Source organism: Ochlerotatus camptorhynchus, unplaced genomic scaffold, assembly GCF_037179485.1.
Source record: "Ochlerotatus camptorhynchus isolate MF236.1 unplaced genomic scaffold, CSIRO-AGI_Acam_v1.1 ptg000510l, whole genome shotgun sequence".
Taxonomy (NCBI): domain Eukaryota; kingdom Metazoa; phylum Arthropoda; class Insecta; order Diptera; family Culicidae; genus Ochlerotatus; species Ochlerotatus camptorhynchus.
In genome coordinates, this window is record NW_027040994.1 from 964,728 (window position 1) to 982,500 (window position 17,773).

The following is a 17,773-nucleotide window of genomic DNA, read 5'->3' on the forward strand; positions in this document are numbered from 1 at the left end:
AAATCGTATTTGCAAACACCTGATAAAAACAAATCATGCATGAGATCAACTCCTGCATTCTGCGTTACATGGAAATGTCTTAAAATATGGAAAACAGATTCACGCTTTACACCGGTTTTTCTAACATCGTTAATATCAACATCTTCGTCGTAGTTTTCTACGTTTCTTACCAAGCTAGAATGAATGTGGACATCCTGTTCCATTGTACTCTTATGTCTTTTACAAAAACGGCAATAAAAAAATGAGTTGAACGAAGTAGTGAAATCCAAAAGCATGTTAATTCCTAAATTGTCTCCTAAAATAGCTCCTAGTACAAAGAACACGTGATGTACGTCTCCATCTACCTCTAGATCAATTCCATCATTTTCCAACTTACAAAAAATTTCGATAATCGGTTTCACTGATTTTTGAACTCCATACTCGGAAAAATCGTTTGAGTTTACAAATGCAGCTACGAAAATATTTTCTAACCGTGATAAATGATGCGACGGAATTGTTGGAAAATTGTAATAAAACCCACATATCTTATGGGTTCCAGCATTCGATCCCAACGGATCACAAATTTCAACCTCGTCCGAATACAGGAAATATGGAATCAAAATATCATTTTTACGAACTTCTTTGACCTGTCTCCAGAGTGAACCATTTATGAAATTATTAATTGAATTCGATTTTTCTATGCTCCTTATGTTTTCCATTGTCTTATGGAAATTGGATCCACTTTCAAAATACTTTTTAATTTGAAATTCAATTGGCATGAGACATCCTCGTACATGTTCAAGATCTATCGTTGGTTCACCATGTAAAACCATCTCTACCAATTCTTCATTTATTGTGTACATTGTTGGTAGTTTCATCAGGTCGTGAGAATTAAGCTGCTTGAACAGGCGATGTTCGGAGGAAATAAAAGAAAATGGTTGCCTCAACTCCTGTACAACTAACTGCAGATCTTTCTTTCTGGTTGCATCTGTCATGAAGGGTATAGTAGCTTCTGATATAATATTCAATATAGGTTGGACCACCTTCAAGGTTACGGCATTCTGAATGCTTATGACTTCTTTTCGTGTTGTTCTGCTATTATTATGTAATCCTAATGTAAATTCAAAGAGCGAATTTCTTACTCTGTTTATTTCTTCACTCAGATTGTCTCGTGGCTTAGCTTCTATCGGATTATCCTCAAACTCTGCTTGAGTTGTATTACTGTTATCTAGATTTACGCTGTTTTCAATTGGTGCATTTTGCTCTACCGTTTGCTCGTGACGATTTTCTTCGACAACCTCATGTTTATTTTTTATATGCTTTCCGTAGCTATACACGTTCTGGAAACTCAAATGGGGATCACATTGAACACATTTGAATGTGAAATGGCTGGGGGTGCCATGTATTCTTTTTAGATGCCGGATAATTGAGGATGCTTGATTAAACACTGCTGAACATATGAAGCAATTCATGATTTCAGAACTTTCTGAAGTTGCACAAGTGAACTAGTTTTAGAATATTTTACATGGCGTTCTTGCATGAAGAAATCACGAACAAACGTCCAGAAAAGCTCATTGTATGGTGAAAATTGAAGATCGAAAACCTTGCAGCTTTTCACAACAATATCAATACATTTTAGAAAAGAGCAGGGCTTCCAGAACAAGTCGTCCTTCACCACATAAAACTGGGTGATACAAGCGTCCTCAGCACCGACAACGATGATACTTGGTTGATAACAAGTTTTCTTCTCTTTCAGCTTTTCAAGTGTTGGACCAATATCGCTTGCTGTTAAACAGTGTATGAGAGAATCCGACTGCGCTTGTGCAATTGAAGGAAGGGTTCTTCCACCAATACGTTTTGGTTTGATGACACCGGGGAACAATTTATAGATGAGAAAATTACGAGAGCCTAAAGGAACAAAAAATACAAAAGTAAATAAATTGGGCCAATAGTAAATCCTAAAATCCAAACTTACACACTGAAATGTCCGTCCGATGCAGTTTATCAATAATTTCTAGGCAAGATTTCTCCCGTGGTTCATTAGCAGTGACGTATTCCATAAACTTTTCAGAAAACGAGGGCCAACCAACTAAGAGTCCGTTTCCTTTTCCGTCCGTTAGAGCATTGTAATCAATGTCCAGCTGCCGAAGAAAAAAAAAACATAGAATGTAGATATAAATATAAATAAGAACTTTTATCACATGGCAACACTAAATGTACTAGAATGTTTTGGTTCTATCTCTTTCCCTCTACTCTAAACTGAAATGCATAAAAAATGACAAAATGATACACTCTTTTCACACTGTCAAAGATCATATTGCTCACAAAATCAACTATGTTCAAATCAAAACAAAAATAATAGCCCATCATTGATTTCTTTGCCAGTTATTCGTCTGTCACTTTGTTTGTGGTGGAAGCAACAATCAATACGAAACTAACGATTTTAAATTGGCTCACTATTTGACTAGCCTATTGGTCCCAAGCAAATCGATTAACGTACCCCATTCTAGTCGAAATTCTATGACTACACAATGTTTGTTTTGATTCGCTATGAAAGTTTGACAGATAAAATGAGGGGTTAGTGGATTTTCCTATGTTTCGAGGGGTGAATTGATTAGCTTGGGACCGAAGAGAATACCAGAGCTGAGCCAAAAAGTTGAGCACGTTTCTTCGGGATCTTCTAGTCTTAGAGTTACCTCTATGGTGGAAGTGCATCTAGAACACCAAGTTGAGAGCACGCAATAAGCTAATATGCGATATGCAATAAGCTTGAAATGCGAAGAAAAAGAAGAAGAAACTTTAACTGAAATGGTTATGGAACTTTACATGAACGTTTGTGGGATAAAGTTTTAACCTTATGTATTATGATTCTTTGGAATTGAACCTTACAAAAAATGGGTTGTTAAGAACCATTACCATTCAAAATAGTTGTTTTCTCCATACATTTTCGGAGAGGGACTATATTAGAACCTTTTTACTAATGGTTTGAGAACTTTAATTGTAATGGTTATGGTAGTCAGTAAGGTCCATTAATGGTTTTGTATAATCGGTCAACTTTACGTGGAATATATCGCGAATTGGTAATCAGTAATTTACAGGCAAGGTATTCGCGATATATTCCACATAAAGTTGATCGATGTTACAAAACCATCCATAATACCATAATATATAAGGTTAAAACTTTATCCCACAAACGTTCATGTAAAGTTCGATAAACATTTCAGTTAAAGTTTAGCAGGGATTATAAACAATGTCTAACAATTTTTGGTGAGGTCAATTAATGGTTCACATTTATGTGGGTTTTTATTTGCTGTGGTGTGCTGTTTTCATTTTGTTTCACCTTTTAAAGCGTTTTTTTTTTTATTTTTTTCAATCACAAACATCTACAACAGCGTTTATTTTGCTTTTCTTATGAAAAGTATTTCATTTGATATTGATAGTAACATTAAAATCTAAAGGATTTATTCTAATAGGGTCCCGCGCTACTTCGACATATAGAGCCTATCATGTGTTGAAATGGAATGACACATTTTAGAAGTGTATGATGAAGAGAAGTGTGACGCTAAATTCTTCGTAATAGTACGTTCAGACTACAGAGTTATAACATGTTATAGCGCCATCTTGATGGTGGTTTCTGTGTTGCAATTATTTGACAACCGTTATAACATGTTATAACTGCTCAGTCTGGCCAGCGTTTAAAACTAAAACATTGTGTCTAAGAGCCTTGTCTTTCATCACAACATGCAATGACATGCAACGAGGGTTCGTACCATAGACCTTTTTGACGTTTAACCGCCTTTCTCTATCTAGCACACATGGATGAATGGACGATTTGTTTTCCCACCAATCTGTTTCCCTCTTGCTCGCACTCGTTCGATTTAAATGGTGCAGTAGTGTGCGCCGATTAAACGTCAAAAATCTCTATACACAGCAAAAAAAAATGTAATATCGATCAATTTAATTCAAGCTGATGTATGAAATAATGATGTGATAGCAAAAAGCAGATACAATATTACATCAATGGATGTAATTTTGTTTGCAAAATCGATGTACATCGTACAACGTTATATTACACAACCGATGGATTGACCTGGTTGCAGCATCGTCATCCTCAATCCGATTTATCCTTGCGATTACAAACCAAAACATTCAAGGTGTCAGAAATACCGGGTTGCCGGTATGGGTATTTTACAAACAATCGCAGCTTGCTCTATTACCGGCACAATCGGCACACCTGCGGCACATTTGAGGCACACTTACAAAAAAGATGACCCAAGATTGGTGTGCGGAGTGACCTACCATAGAGGTAACTCTAAGACCACTGGGTCCTGAAGAAAATCATTATTATTTTTGGCTCACTCAGTACCAGAACAACGGTCCCAAGCAGTCCCAAGCTATTTCACTCACCCCTGCATGTTCTGCATAAATCCACACACCCCTGATGTTATCTGTCAAACTTTCATAGCGAATCAAAACAAACATAGTGTAGTAATAGAATTTCAACTAGAATAGGGTACGTTAATCGTTTGCTTGGGACCAATAGGCTACTAAAGTGGTGAGCCAATTTAAAATCGTTAGTTTCGTATTGATTGTTGGTACTACCTCCTTCCTCTTGCGTTTCATAACATTTGAATGGGTGAAAGAGCTCTACACCAGGTCAGACGGGATAAGGTGAGACCCGGAATCACCCATCGAAAAATAAATTAACTATTCCAAGTTATCTTGATTTACTCACATAAACTGCTCCTTCGCTATCCTTAAACCGAGGCCACACCTCCAAAAGCTTCTGGAACTTATTTCTTTCGTTCTGCAGATCTTTGATACTATCAAGACGAAACTTTACTGTTCTTCTCCAACGCTCTTTAACATCTTCGACGGGAACATTATTATTCATCAACCAGGCATGATCTTCCTTCAGGATAACTAAATCTGGATATAAATTTATGCAGGAAAATACCATGTAAAAATCATGTTAACATTAAATCTGTTGAAAAACTTTTGTTACCTTCTTGACTGAAATGTTGATGAGCTTCACTTGTTCTTGGATCGTCGTTGGGGTTTTCCAGTTTGCGTTTCCTCTGAACTGGTGGCTGGAATGCTTTCCGATCTCGCGAGTTATAGTACCGGTTATATATCAATCCAGACGGGTTCAATTTGCCAATTTCTTTATCACGAGCACATAGATAAGCGTCCTACAAAACAAATAAAGGAAACAAAACTACTTGTAGAAGAACACAAGCAATAATTCTTATTTTTGAAGCAATAGATACTTTTGTTTCAGAAGAAAATTTTGCGGAAATAAGTTCACTGAATTTTTCCATATCTGATTACGGGAAGGGCTTTTCTAATGAAATATATGAATCGCAGATGATTTCACTCAATTGCTTTCGCATTAGGTTATTGAGTGTCTGAAATTTTTCAAAATATTTCGAAATTATTTTTCCTTTCTCATTATTCTTCAGCAGTTGTTCTAAGTCCTCAGACTGAACTTGTGACTTTGAAAAGTTCAAACTTCTTGAGCATCCTTCTTGAGGTGGTTGATATTGTTTGGACTCCGACCAGCAGCGCAGTTTCGATCGCAATCGAATTTTTTCTCCAGTCCTGCTGGGACTAAATACGTCATCAACGTCGTCCTTCGAGAGTAATTTAAGATCCTCGTATGTCAAGCCTCTTTCTGAAAAAAAAAGTAACAAAAGATTTATAAACTACTGGGAAAATTAGGACATGGATCTTTTTGCTATTTGCTGAAGGAAGTGTTACCTAAAGCTACAACAAATTTAAACAGCACTTTTCAGTGCTCAATATAACCACAAACGAAGTGACAGACGGAGCGGCTCGAAAACTTTGGTGACTAACCTGCTATTGCAATTTTTCAGTGTACCACATGGCAACACCACTACCAGTGGATTGTACCACATGGCAACACTACTACTGGATTGAACTAGCATTTTCACCAAATGTACTAGAATGTTTTGGTTCTATCTCTTTCACTCTACTCAAAACTGGAATGCATAAAAAAATGACAAAATGATATACACTCTTTGCACACTGTCAAAGAATCATTGTACACAAAATCAACTTCGTGCAAAACCAAAACAAAAATACTATCCCATCTGGTGGATGATGGCACAAGCTTCTAAGAAAATTCTATTACAGCGAACCACATTATTTTAATTGATTTCTTCACCAGTAAGTCGTCTGTCACTTCGTTTGTGATATAACCATAGAGGTAACTCTAAGACCACTGGGTCCCGAAGAAAATCATTATTATTTTTGGCTCACCCAGTACCAGAACAACGGTCCCAAGCAGTCCCAAGCTATTTCACTCACCCCTGCATGTTCTGCATGAATCCACACACCCCTGATGTTATCTGTCAAACTTTCATAGCGAATCAAAACAAACATAGTGTAGTAATAGAATTTCAACTAGAATAGGGTACGTTAATCGTTTGCTTGGGACCAATAGGCTACTAAAGTGGTGAGCCAATTTAAAATCGTTAGTTTCGTATTGATTGTTGATATAACTGTGAATTATCTACCTTCTTCGAATCTTATTATTTATTATTTTATTTAGTGTAAAATAGCAAAAATTATAGAATGACGCGAGCTTTTTGCAATCAGAAAAAAAAACGCATTTGAATTTATCGAAATGTATCAAGATCTTCAACCGTTTTCGAATTATAGTTACAATGTCTTTCTGTGCTTCGGAACAAGTACTCCACCCCACCTCTCCTAACAACCCAATTTTGTCAAAGGAGTGGCGAAGTGGCACGTAACCCTTACCGATATAGTAAAAAGCATTTAATTTTTCATAATATGGTGCCACGCCATCTCTTCAGAGCCCATTTCATCCTACCGTGGACGCAGCTAAAGAAATATAAAAAAATCAATGTTTTTTTTAATCACTTCTTGATTAAACTCTTAAAAAAGCTGCGTGTCACTATTTGACATATCAAAGAAAAGGAACAAAAAATGTAAGAATGGTCAAGTCGAATTTATTTAAAAAAAATGGAAAAAATAGCTTTTGATATTGTTTACGCACTATTGTTCTTAATGTGACGCAAAATGTTTCCAAATTAAAATGTTATGAAAAATGTACATAACAGTATAATATTAATTAATGAGTTGGGCCGGAACATATATGCACCAATTAGTAGACATCCATTAATCAATCAAGCCTTGCCATGTTTAACTTGCATTCTGGTTTTTCGAGAATATGTGAGAAGGTTTGCATTGTCCATGAAAGAACTATTTAATCAAATCAGTTCATACTACTATTGAATCTTAAAAATAGTAATGTGTTGTCAAGAAAGATTAAAAAAATAAGGTTACCCACAAACAGTTTTTCGTGACGAATGTAAGAGTTGAGTGTTAATAAATAAGTGGGAATGACACTGATGAAGACTGAACATTGTAGTCGAAATACGTATTTATCATGGATACCAAAATGAATTAATTGGAATTAAATGGAAAATAACTTTTTTTTTTTGCTGTTTTATATAAGCATTCCGCTAACATCCCAATTTCATTACTTCAAAATAAGTACCGGTTATTAGGATTGTTAGGAGTAATTTCGTGAAACACATGTCTGTGTGCGAGCATAATACAGAAGTGAGTCAAGTTTGTAATTGCGTCTAATATGATGCATCCACGACATGCATTAATAAAGATGAAAACAGCTTTAGATATTAATTTGCCATCAAATTCTAAAAGCACAAACGAAGTGACAGACGGAGCGGCTCGAAAACTTTGGTGACTAACCTGCTATTGCAATTTTTCAGTGTACCACATGGCAACACCACTACTACTGGATTGTACCACATGGCAACACTACTACTAGATTGAACTAGCATTTTCACCAAATGTACTAGAATGTTTTGGTTCTATCTCTTTCACTCTACTCAAAACTGAAATGCATAAAAAAATGACAAAATGATACGCACTCTTTGCACACTGTCAAAGAATCATTGTACACAAAATCAACTTTGTTCAAATCAAAACAAAAAAACTAACCCATCTGGTGGATGATGGCAAAAGCTTCCAAGAAAATTCTATTACAGTGAACCACATTATTTAAATGGATTTCTTCACCAGTAAGTCGTCTGTCACTTCGTTTGTGCTAAAAGGTACATTATGTGCTAAACCCTATATTGCAATACAAAAAATGTAAATACAACAAACAACACAGGCATACAAATTGACTTTTCCCCTATGTAATACGTGTTTAAGGACATTGATATAAGTGAAAAAAAAGATAGATTACCTTTCAACAATACGTATATACTAGGAGCCAGTTTCCATTCAATCGTCAAGATCTGTTTTAGAGGAGAACCAGTAGATGGATCCGTTGACATCTCAGACGTTCTGGGATAGAAGTTACTGGGAACGGTTGCTGGAGCTACAGAACTGATTAATGTTTCCACAGCCTCATGCGGCTCCAATCGGTGACATGACTCAGGAGCTGCCACGGCCGTTTCAGTGACCGGTGTGGATACGTTTTGTTCAGCTGTAGAAGATAAAATAATAACATTTAAAACAATATACAAAGAGAAATAGAAATCTATCCAAATTTATAGCAGAGTTGTTGCAAAGTTTAATATGTCTCGATCGATTTTTATTTTGAATTTTTGGCTTACCACGGATATACAAAACAAACATTCAAGCGTAACTATTCAAATCGACGTAACTGATTTTGTAAACAATCACTTCAATCGACGATTTGTCTTAACTGCTAACTCACCCACGTAAACACCATCATCAGGTAGGGGAATCTCTCTCCTACTATCTGGTGTTGTTAGTGTCTGTGAGTGAGCTAGCAGTTGTCACAAATCGTCGATTGAAGTGATTGTTTACGAAATTAGATACGTCGATTTGCATAGTTATTCTTGAATATCAATAGAAATTGGATTTTTTTTTCATCATGTTTTAACTTTATGTATGTACACAGCCAATGAGATCAAATCAAATTTGAGTTTTGTTCACTCAAATTCGCCAATATGTCGTTAACTAATAGACTGAGATAGTTTTCTGGTATTTTCCTCAAAAATCTGCTCGAATGTGAGAAAAATCGTTGAAAATTTTACAGTCTAGGTGTACAAAAATAACTTGCTACTTACCTTTCGGTATGAGCTCGGACCCTATTTGAGTTTGTTGTTTGATAATAACAGGATCTGATGGTCGAAGTCCGGTTGGCGTGTCATCTACTGTGAAGTAAAAAAAAATAATAAGAGAAAAAAATGAGGTTATGCATTTTTGTTAATGGCTGCTTTGTCTTAAAGGTTATGTCAGTTATTCTTTTTATGTTCTAAGTTCAATATTACTCACCAGCTAATGTATCGAAGCTTGGATCATCCTCCTTAAGGGGTTCATCTTCGTCCCCGAAATCTTCTGATATATCGGAATCATCTAGAGATTCCAAAATTTCAACCTCTTCCTCCTCACCTACATCTTCTTCTTCTTCCGCTTCCTCTTCATACATCTCAACGTCCAGAAATTCTGGCTGAGGTATCATATTTCTTTTCACTTCTACTCTTAATCTAGCACTGAATGTATATTTACTTACTATGAATCACTAGACGAAACAGCCGCAACATTTAAAACATCCGAAACGCGAAAACATCCGAAACGCGAAAACATCCGAAACGCGAAAACATCCAGTTTCAATATCGACGGGCACGAAATACAACCACTACAAACGCCGACCAAAACGACTCGCTTGTATTGTTACAGCACTGGGCACTGTGAGTTGTTTGTCCCTTTCATTCCTATGCTGTTCTTATGAGCCAGCTAATGTGATGTCGTACACTGCATATCAAATAAGAAGCAGAGGAACGAAAGAGACAACGAATTCCATACGGTCAAACCCGAAATATGTGATATTGTGGTTGTGTTGTACGATTTGACAATTCTACAATTTTCACGTTAAAAGAAAACACTTTCAAATCGACAACAGAACCGATGAAAAAACACTGTTAAATCAAACAAATCACTTTCATACTAAAAATTTTCCCTTTTATTTCAATAAAAACAAACCACTTCTTAAAACAAAAGTGCAAAATATTCAATAGAACAATTTTTGTATTTTGTGTGTACTATCTTCGGTCCCAAGCTAATCGATGCACCCCTCGAAACAAAGGAAAATCCACGAACCCCTTATTTTATCTGTCAATTTTTCATATAGCGAATCAAAACAAACATAGTGTAGTACTAGAATTTCGACTAGAATGGGGGTACGCTTATATATTTGCTTGGAACCATTAGGCTAGTGTAGTAGTTAGCCAATTTAAAATCGTTAGTTTCCACCGATTGATAATACTTAATGAGTATTGGAACTAAAGTTTAGAGTGAGATGCCCCTAGAGTCGGCCCTTTGAACAAATTTACTCGAACCGAGTCTCAGCTTTGTGCTCGCGGCCAACTTCGTCTAAAGCCTTGGAGAAGCTAACATACACGATGTTTACGAAAGCTAAAGAATATTATTGACGATTACATTCACAAATCGTGCCGATTTAAATTACCTGTTTAGCGCCCATTCTATCAGAATTCCATTTGTATTTGGATTCACTACATAGATGGCCATATAAGTTCTAGTTTCGCTATCAGACGCCAGGTGGCATGCTGCAGTTATGGATTAATGATGAGCATTACATTGTCACACAGTGCATGACGTTACGTTCTCTTTTCAACAGGACAGCTCATTCACAAATGTCAAACATTTAGCAACATAGTGAGTCTGATGTCAGTACAAACACATACAAAAGTTTATGCACACTATGCCAACGGTAGCGGCACATTGCTGGACTAGCCGTCAAACATTAACACAAAGGCAAAAAGTCTATTCCCCAGTCAGTGCAAAATAAGTACTGAAGAAAACACAACATGGTGCAAGAGCATCGGTCAGGACACTTGAGCATCAATTCTACTCGATGGTGACATATTGACAAACAAGCGAAAAGTAGTCACTTTTTATCATCTCAAAACGAGTGATTAGCATTTATTCTGTTTTATGTTAAGCAGTGGCAATTGAGTTTTCGCGTTTGTGGTTATCGAAAAAACTTGAATGAAATTATTCTGAATGTGAGCCAGACAATTCAATCGCATTTCTACTTCTAGTCTAGGCAGTGCTGAGTTTCGTCGGGATCACTGCAAAGAAGAACAAACTATTTTTACCTTTCATCGGAGATTTTTCTCACACCATTTAGCAGATCATTAGAAGGAAGTGAATTTGTCGGGAACGAACCGCTTCTCTAATTTTAGCAATCCACTGTGAATGCAAGTTTGGTGTTCTTCCCGAGCTGATTAGTGAAAGTAAGTCCCAAAAAAAAGACAGGAAAGTTTTGGTTCAATAATCTGAAAAGCAAGAGAACGGCACTGCGCTTACGCGAAGGTCAACTTTGGAAAATGGAATCTGACGTTCCCTAACAGGCGATGGGACAAGTGTTCGCGGAGTTCCAAGAACCATATCCGACCAAAAATCGATGTACGACAACCGTAGAAAAAATCGAACCGAAACAGGAAGCATCCATTATTTCGCTGGAAAGTGTGAAACGCTAGAAGGGATCAATTTTGGTGATTTATGTGTTGCTATGCCCATTGAGTCCGTCGTTAAAGAGTGTGTAGCTCGTTGCATCCAACAGTGGCGACGAGAGGGTTGTGCGTTGATTGAATAATGAAATAGGTAAAGGCTGTGGACCGCCGTAGAAGCAAGTGTAGATCAAAACAGAATACACATATCTACCTTCTCTACGCACATATCGTGGTTTGTACTTCTTAGGAAGGAAAAGATATACATACTAGTTACTCTCTGTACAACTCGGTGACTTAAAATTGGTGTCGTTTTCGGTGCAACAGTAGACAACAGAAAAGATAGCTCCAATGAAAAAAGTAATGATACCTTCGTTGGATATGAAAAAGAGTGTTTCGGTCAAAGTAGATAGTGATCTGACATTGCTACTATCCAGTGGAGTGTACGAAATCAAAAAAATGGAGCCCCGCAGGCGGCTCCGTCCAATTGTGATAATCTGCTTGTTTCTCACCATTGCCGGTATCATCGGGTTTGGATACTTTTGCCCGGATCAGGTACGTTCGGAACGTTGCGTTTGTAGCAAGGTACTTTGTACATCGTAGTAACAGTAACCGATTAGCATTGGAATAAATCAAGACCGTTGAGGAGATGTTCGCTAACAGCGATGGAGAGTTTGCATTGTTAACTTGAAAGCGAACCCCACACGTATCAATATATTGACGCGAAGGAAGATTATTGATAATAATATGAATGATGTGAATACAGAAATATTGTCAATATCGATGCATTGACGTCAATAATGAATGTATTGACAATACGATTATTGTCAATAAATACAATCGTGTAAGGTACACTGAAGGCTTTGAGACGAGCCTTAAAAACATTAACCGAAGTGTTAATTACGCAGAAAAGAAACCCATCCATATTGTCTCTGTTCAAAATATTCAGCTCATAATTTAGTACCTCAGGAATTCTGAGCAAATTCAACAAAAAGATGACCGCGCCACAGAATTCTATTCGATGATGTTTCCACGTCTGGCAACGGCGGAGCGGAACGATCTGACTTGTCGAAGACAACATTGTCTGTATCTACAGCCTTGATGAGAACTGTTGAGCTTTACTACATAAAAAGAACTTTGGTTCTTTGTGGTCAATCGAGGTTATTATTTCATCGGTTGAAAATTGTTCAAAACTTTTCAACAAAAAAAGATAGCAACTTGATTGCTTTCAACAAATCGCTCATAAGAAATCAATGTATACATAGCTATTGTTGAAAAACCGATTCAATAGGTTCCACCCTAAGTTACTTATTAACGGAAAGCATATAGCTAAAAAATATATTACGTTAAAAAAAAATTCCAAGCATAAGAACACAATTTCTGGATCATTAACTACTTTTTGAAAAACTGTCGGTGTCTAAATTACAGTGACAATTTCATAGTTGGAGATACTTAACGTCGAAAATCAGACTTAAAGTGGTCATTTTATACGATAGATGAGGAAATGAAAGTATAGAGTTGATATTGATAGTTCCGTTAGAGCACGGCAGTGTTAAAATTGTATATAGAGAGTAAAAAGCGAGCAAAAGCAAGGGGTAATCAACTCTACACACTGTGCCGACACACAGCATGGCACACTGTTTGGCATGCTAGGACACACGTTGACAAGTAGGACACAAACATTATAATATAAAACGGCATCATTGTCGAGTGTCGATGTTTTGCCAATCGTTGCTAAGGTTTGCTCCATTGGGCTTCACAATGGGTTCAAGGATCATGCCTTGCCACTTTTCGATAAAATGGAAAATCTGTTAGTATTTTATGAACCATGAATCTTCTCAAAACCTACAAATCTCATCCGATTCGTAGCGAAACTCTCAAATGGTTTCGTCCAGAACATCTTCTATTCGGGTCTCATGCGAATAGTCGGTAGAGAAGGTCTTGTCGATACGGCAGTTAAGACAGCCGAAATGGGTTACCTTCAGCGACGGCTAGTCAAATAACTGGAAGATGTGGTAGTCCAATACGACGGTACGGTATGGAATTCGAACGGCGAACTGTATGGACGAAAATCATCTAAACGACGATAAAATTGTGGCGACTGATGATTTTTTTAAAGTCTGGTATACAGAATAAAAAATAAAGAAAAAAAGCTCATCAAAGGGGGTTGGGGAGGGGAAGGGGGTCATTTAGGTTCAAATTCCGGTCTTGCCAAGGGTCTTCCGGGATAAAAGTTTTCTCGTTTTCCCCTGCGTTTTCCCTCAGATATTCCTGCCAGTCATTGGTTTGAATTGGGCATGGACATCGATGATAAATCAACAGCACTTTATTAGGATGTTCATAGAAGCCCCTGTACTGCTGGGGATGTCGATATGTTAACCTAACATATTCCGTCAGATCTGGACCCATGTATAGTTGCCTTAGTGCAGATCAATGCAATTACATTCCATTCCTTGAGTTCGTCATCAAGCATATACCCATCATAAACGATCAGGTAATTTTTCAGTTGTATCTCTGTCATTGCCCTTCTGTTGAACTAATTCAAGAGGCCCCGATGCGATGGGTGGCCTACCGATCAGTTCATGTAAGGCCAGTAAGGCCTTGCTTAATCTCTAAACTTTTTCGTGGTGGAAGGGGTTTCGGTGGGGTCAACGGTTTCCGCATGACGAAGCTAAGCAACTTGCTGTTTGGCACGAGCCAATGGGCGTGCAAATGAGCAACATAAACTACAGGGTCCTGTCTACTGTAGAACTCCAGATGCGAAGCTTTTTTGGATCACAACCCGAGCAAAGTACAGCATCAAAATGACAGCAAATTGAAATCAAGTTTTGATATCAACATCAAACTGAAATCATAATTTGATTTCAGTTTACGCAATTGACAAATTTGATACCTAATTTTGTTTTCATTTTGCTGTACATTTGCTCTCCAGAAATATGCTGTTGCGGGTTTGTTTTCATTGCCTTAGCATAACATCAAATTGAATACTTGTTTTGCTATCAACAGGAAAAATGGATATCAAATTTGGTTTTCAGTTTGCTCTCACTGATAGCAGAAATAGTTTTCAATGTGATGTCACAGGAAGATTTTTTTGCTCTCAATTTTGATATTTTAACCGTTAAAGCGACCAAAACGACAGCAACCTGAGTAATCATTATCAGCGAAATCACAACATCAAATTTAGATTTCAATTTGATCTCAGACTTTGCTCGCGAAACCATTTCAGAAGTATGACTGATCTGGAGTGGGGGGATTTGATAGTTTTCATCGGTGGTATATTGGCCATTGCTTTTCATTGGTAGTATATTGCGGAAGATATCATAATTAGCGATACGATGTCGTCGAGGATTGAACTTTCGCCCGTTCGAGTGTTGGTTTTGGTTTTATCGGGGAGCATTTAATAGGAAGCTGGAGGTAATTTCGTCCAGCATCAATAGGTTCGTTTCTGCACACGTTTCATTTGAACGGGTCGAAATTGCTGCAACACCGTATAGGTTGAATGGCTTCCAGTTCCTCTTCCACTGTCCGCTCCGCTCACGTTCAAATGAGAAGGAAGCTTAATGTTTGCTATAAACCATCAAAGAAATTTGAAATGAAAACACAATCACAACAGTCAGTATAACTTCAGGGTTGCCAAACTCATGTGATATTGACACCTTGATTGGTACACTTCGGCACTTTCTGAACAGCGTTTGGCATAGCTTTAGGCACAGCTAAATCTCACGGTACAGATTATGATGTACAGAGTTGAATACCCCTTGAGCAAAAGTCAATTTTGAGGAAGGCACGAATAGGGTTGATCATCTCCTTTACCAAACTCCCCTACCACTGGCAAAAGAGATGATCACCGATTTGCTCACGTACCTTCGAAGTGCGGACGAAGTTCTATCGATTGTTTCACAATCGGGTGCTGGTGGTGTAGTGGTAAGCGGGATTGCATTCTCACCCCAATGGGTCTGAGTTCAATCCCGAGGTCAGTGGGATTTTTCTGAGGCATAAAAATCTCTGGTCACGTCTTCCTTCGGAAGGGAAGTAAAGCCGTTGGTCCCGGCCCATGTGTTGTTGAATGGGTGTGATATCCTACGCAGGTGTGGAAGCTGCCTTCCTGCACATTCGATTTTGTCATTAATAGATGGCAATCGATATCCGTCGGTGATTGACACTACCTAGATTGCGGAACAGAGACAGAGTGCACTGGTGTGAAAGAGTCAAGTAGCGCTAGTTGTTCTTTCACAACAATTCAATTCAATGCTGGTCGGAGCACGTCTTGGTCTGGTGGGAATATTTCCATAGTAACCCTGCTCTAAAATAATACACCATAAGTACGCGAATAACATATTCAGTTTCTTTCTTTGTCCATCTGCTCACGACACATACACCTATATAATCAGTGTGATCAGAAATCACACAAACTGTTATGCTATTCCCGTATAGTTCAAAAATAATACATGGTGTATTATTTTTGAGCTATAATTTTATTGCAGCGAATGTTCAATATATTAAGTTTTCTATAAAATCAAGAAAATATGTAACAGCGTAAAGTTGTCATACTCAAATAGGAGGAGGGGAGGATGAAGTTGAATCTGCATAGCTTTTTGGTACTTGGGCTTCAAGAAGGCTAGATGATGTTGTGTTCCCATTGCCACATTCTCCCATATAAACAAAAAATAAAATAAAGCAAAATAAAGTTAAAATAAGCTATACCTTTGCAATGCATTATTGTAGAGACTAGCGTTCTTCTAAAAATACATGTGTTTTTACTGTTTTAAGATTATTTAGAACATTATATACTGTAAATATAAAAGAGTAATAAACTAGCTTATGAAGTAATGAAAAAAAAAAAGATAAAAAATGTTATAACTTTACAAGGAGTAATTGTAATAAATCATGATCTTCAGCGTGTGTTTTGATTGTTTAAATAATTGTCTAGAACATTGTTTACTTAAAAAATGAAATTTAAAGAAGTTAAGTATGAAAAACTAAATTTAAGGGAACTTCCATAGAAAAAGCTCCATAACTCTGAAAATACAGGATTTAAAATGTTGACGTCTTGAGTGAAGTTGCTTGTTTTTACATTGTCTACAACTTTGCTGAAGACATCGTTCCCGTATATCCTCAAAGAAAAAAGTTAGTGTTTTTATTTTTTGCATAGTAAGACATGACTAATTTTTGACAGTTTTATATTATGTAAAATATGTATACAAACATTTTTTCCGAAGACACTATATGGCTAAATTGTAAAGGCTAGGCTCTAGGAATAAAGTTCCACTTTTTGCCGTATTGGACCACAGTGCAGTGCAAGTCGATGAAGAATGGATGAAGGTGGTCCAGTCATGCTGCATCCGTGCATTCGTCGTCGTCTTCGTATTGGTGCGATGCGTGCTGTTAAACTCATACGAAGTGTCAGACGCTTATCCGTCCATTACTCGAAAGTAAATGACGAAGAAAACGATTTGGCAAGCGTATCTATTATCACTGCTTTTCTCCTCCCTTCAATTCATTGGTGAAATGGTGAGCGGTCAACCGAGCGATGCGCTCGCTCATGTGAGCATGCGCAATGTATCGTGTGTTCGTTTTGCGCTCTATAGTTACGTCCGTGTTTGGGATTTTTCGTTACATGTCTGAATTTAGATTTTTTTAATGTGACCCCCAGAATATGTGCAAAATCAAAGCTCTAACTTTTCCCTAATGAAATGATATTTTTCCGCTCTCCTACTATCTCAATATCACGCGTGATATTGGAACAAAATATCATGCTTGATATTGATTTTACAAGCTCCTTTGATATTGCTAGACTATTCACAATATGTAAAATTGAAGCTGAGAGTTTACTCGTTACAAAAATGATTCCGTTTCACATCGTTTTCTTAGAACGAGAAACTATATTTTGCTAACTATCTTTACTCTTCACCGATGAAGCTACTGATGCTAGCAGTGACAGAAGTTTCGGGTCGCTTTCGGTTGTAAATTAAAACCATGAAACTCCATTTCATCACGTTCTAATTGTAGTTGGTGAGTTTCATACACAGTAAAAAAATGATTTTGATATCACATCAAAATGGATGCAATTGACCACTTTGTCAAGCAGTTTTGGCGTGACTTTCTACCAGCGATTTCACAAAATTGGACCAACTAATTTCTTTTTTTTTGAAACAAACAAATTTTGGCTTCTTTTCTCGAGGTTTTAGAAGGAAAAATATCAAAATAATGTTTTAATTCAAAGTTCGACTGGTAGTAAACGTCATTTTCAGTGCTTGAACGAATCGTGTCAA

The 17,773-nt window shown here is 37.2% G+C and overlaps 2 protein-coding genes across 2 annotated transcripts in view; one reads left to right on the plus strand and one right to left on the minus strand.

Annotated features, from left to right (window-relative positions):
- Positions 1 to 222: 222 nt before the first annotated feature.
- On the minus strand, positions 223 to 5,301 carry LOC135712873 (uncharacterized). Its single transcript, XM_065235957.1, has 5 exons — positions 5,250 to 5,301; positions 4,985 to 5,171; positions 4,715 to 4,908; positions 1,955 to 2,120; positions 223 to 1,887 (listed from the first exon to the last, which is right to left on the minus strand). The coding sequence occupies exons 1-5, from the start codon at positions 5,298 to 5,300 to the stop codon at positions 1,448 to 1,450; spliced, it is 1,038 nt and encodes a 345-aa protein (XP_065092029.1). The 5' UTR covers position 5,301; the 3' UTR covers positions 223 to 1,447.
- A 5,522-nt stretch (positions 5,302 to 10,823) lies between these two features.
- Positions 10,824 to 17,773, plus strand: part of Hs6st (heparan sulfate 6-O-sulfotransferase) — a 61,754-nt gene continuing 54,804 nt past the window's right edge. The window contains exon 1 of the mRNA XM_065235956.1: positions 10,824 to 12,056. Within this exon, the coding sequence (XP_065092028.1) occupies positions 11,853 to 12,056 (204 nt within the window). The 5' untranslated portion in view covers positions 10,824 to 11,852. The remainder of the gene's footprint in view (positions 12,057 to 17,773) is intronic.

Excerpts from the sequence above, each read along its gene's own strand:
- LOC135712873 (XM_065235957.1), bottom strand. The coding sequence starts at position 5,300 with ATGGAAAAATTCAGTGAACTTATTTCCGCAAAATTTTCTTCTGAAACA. Across the intron at positions 5,172-5,249 it reads AATTTTCTTCTGAAACAAAA|GACGCTTATCTATGTGCTCG; the intron begins GTATCTATTGCT and ends TTTGTTTTGTAG. Across the intron at positions 1,888-1,954 it reads TCGGACGGACATTTCAGTGT|GCTCTCGTAATTTTCTCATC; the intron begins GTAAGTTTGGAT and ends TTGTTCCTTTAG.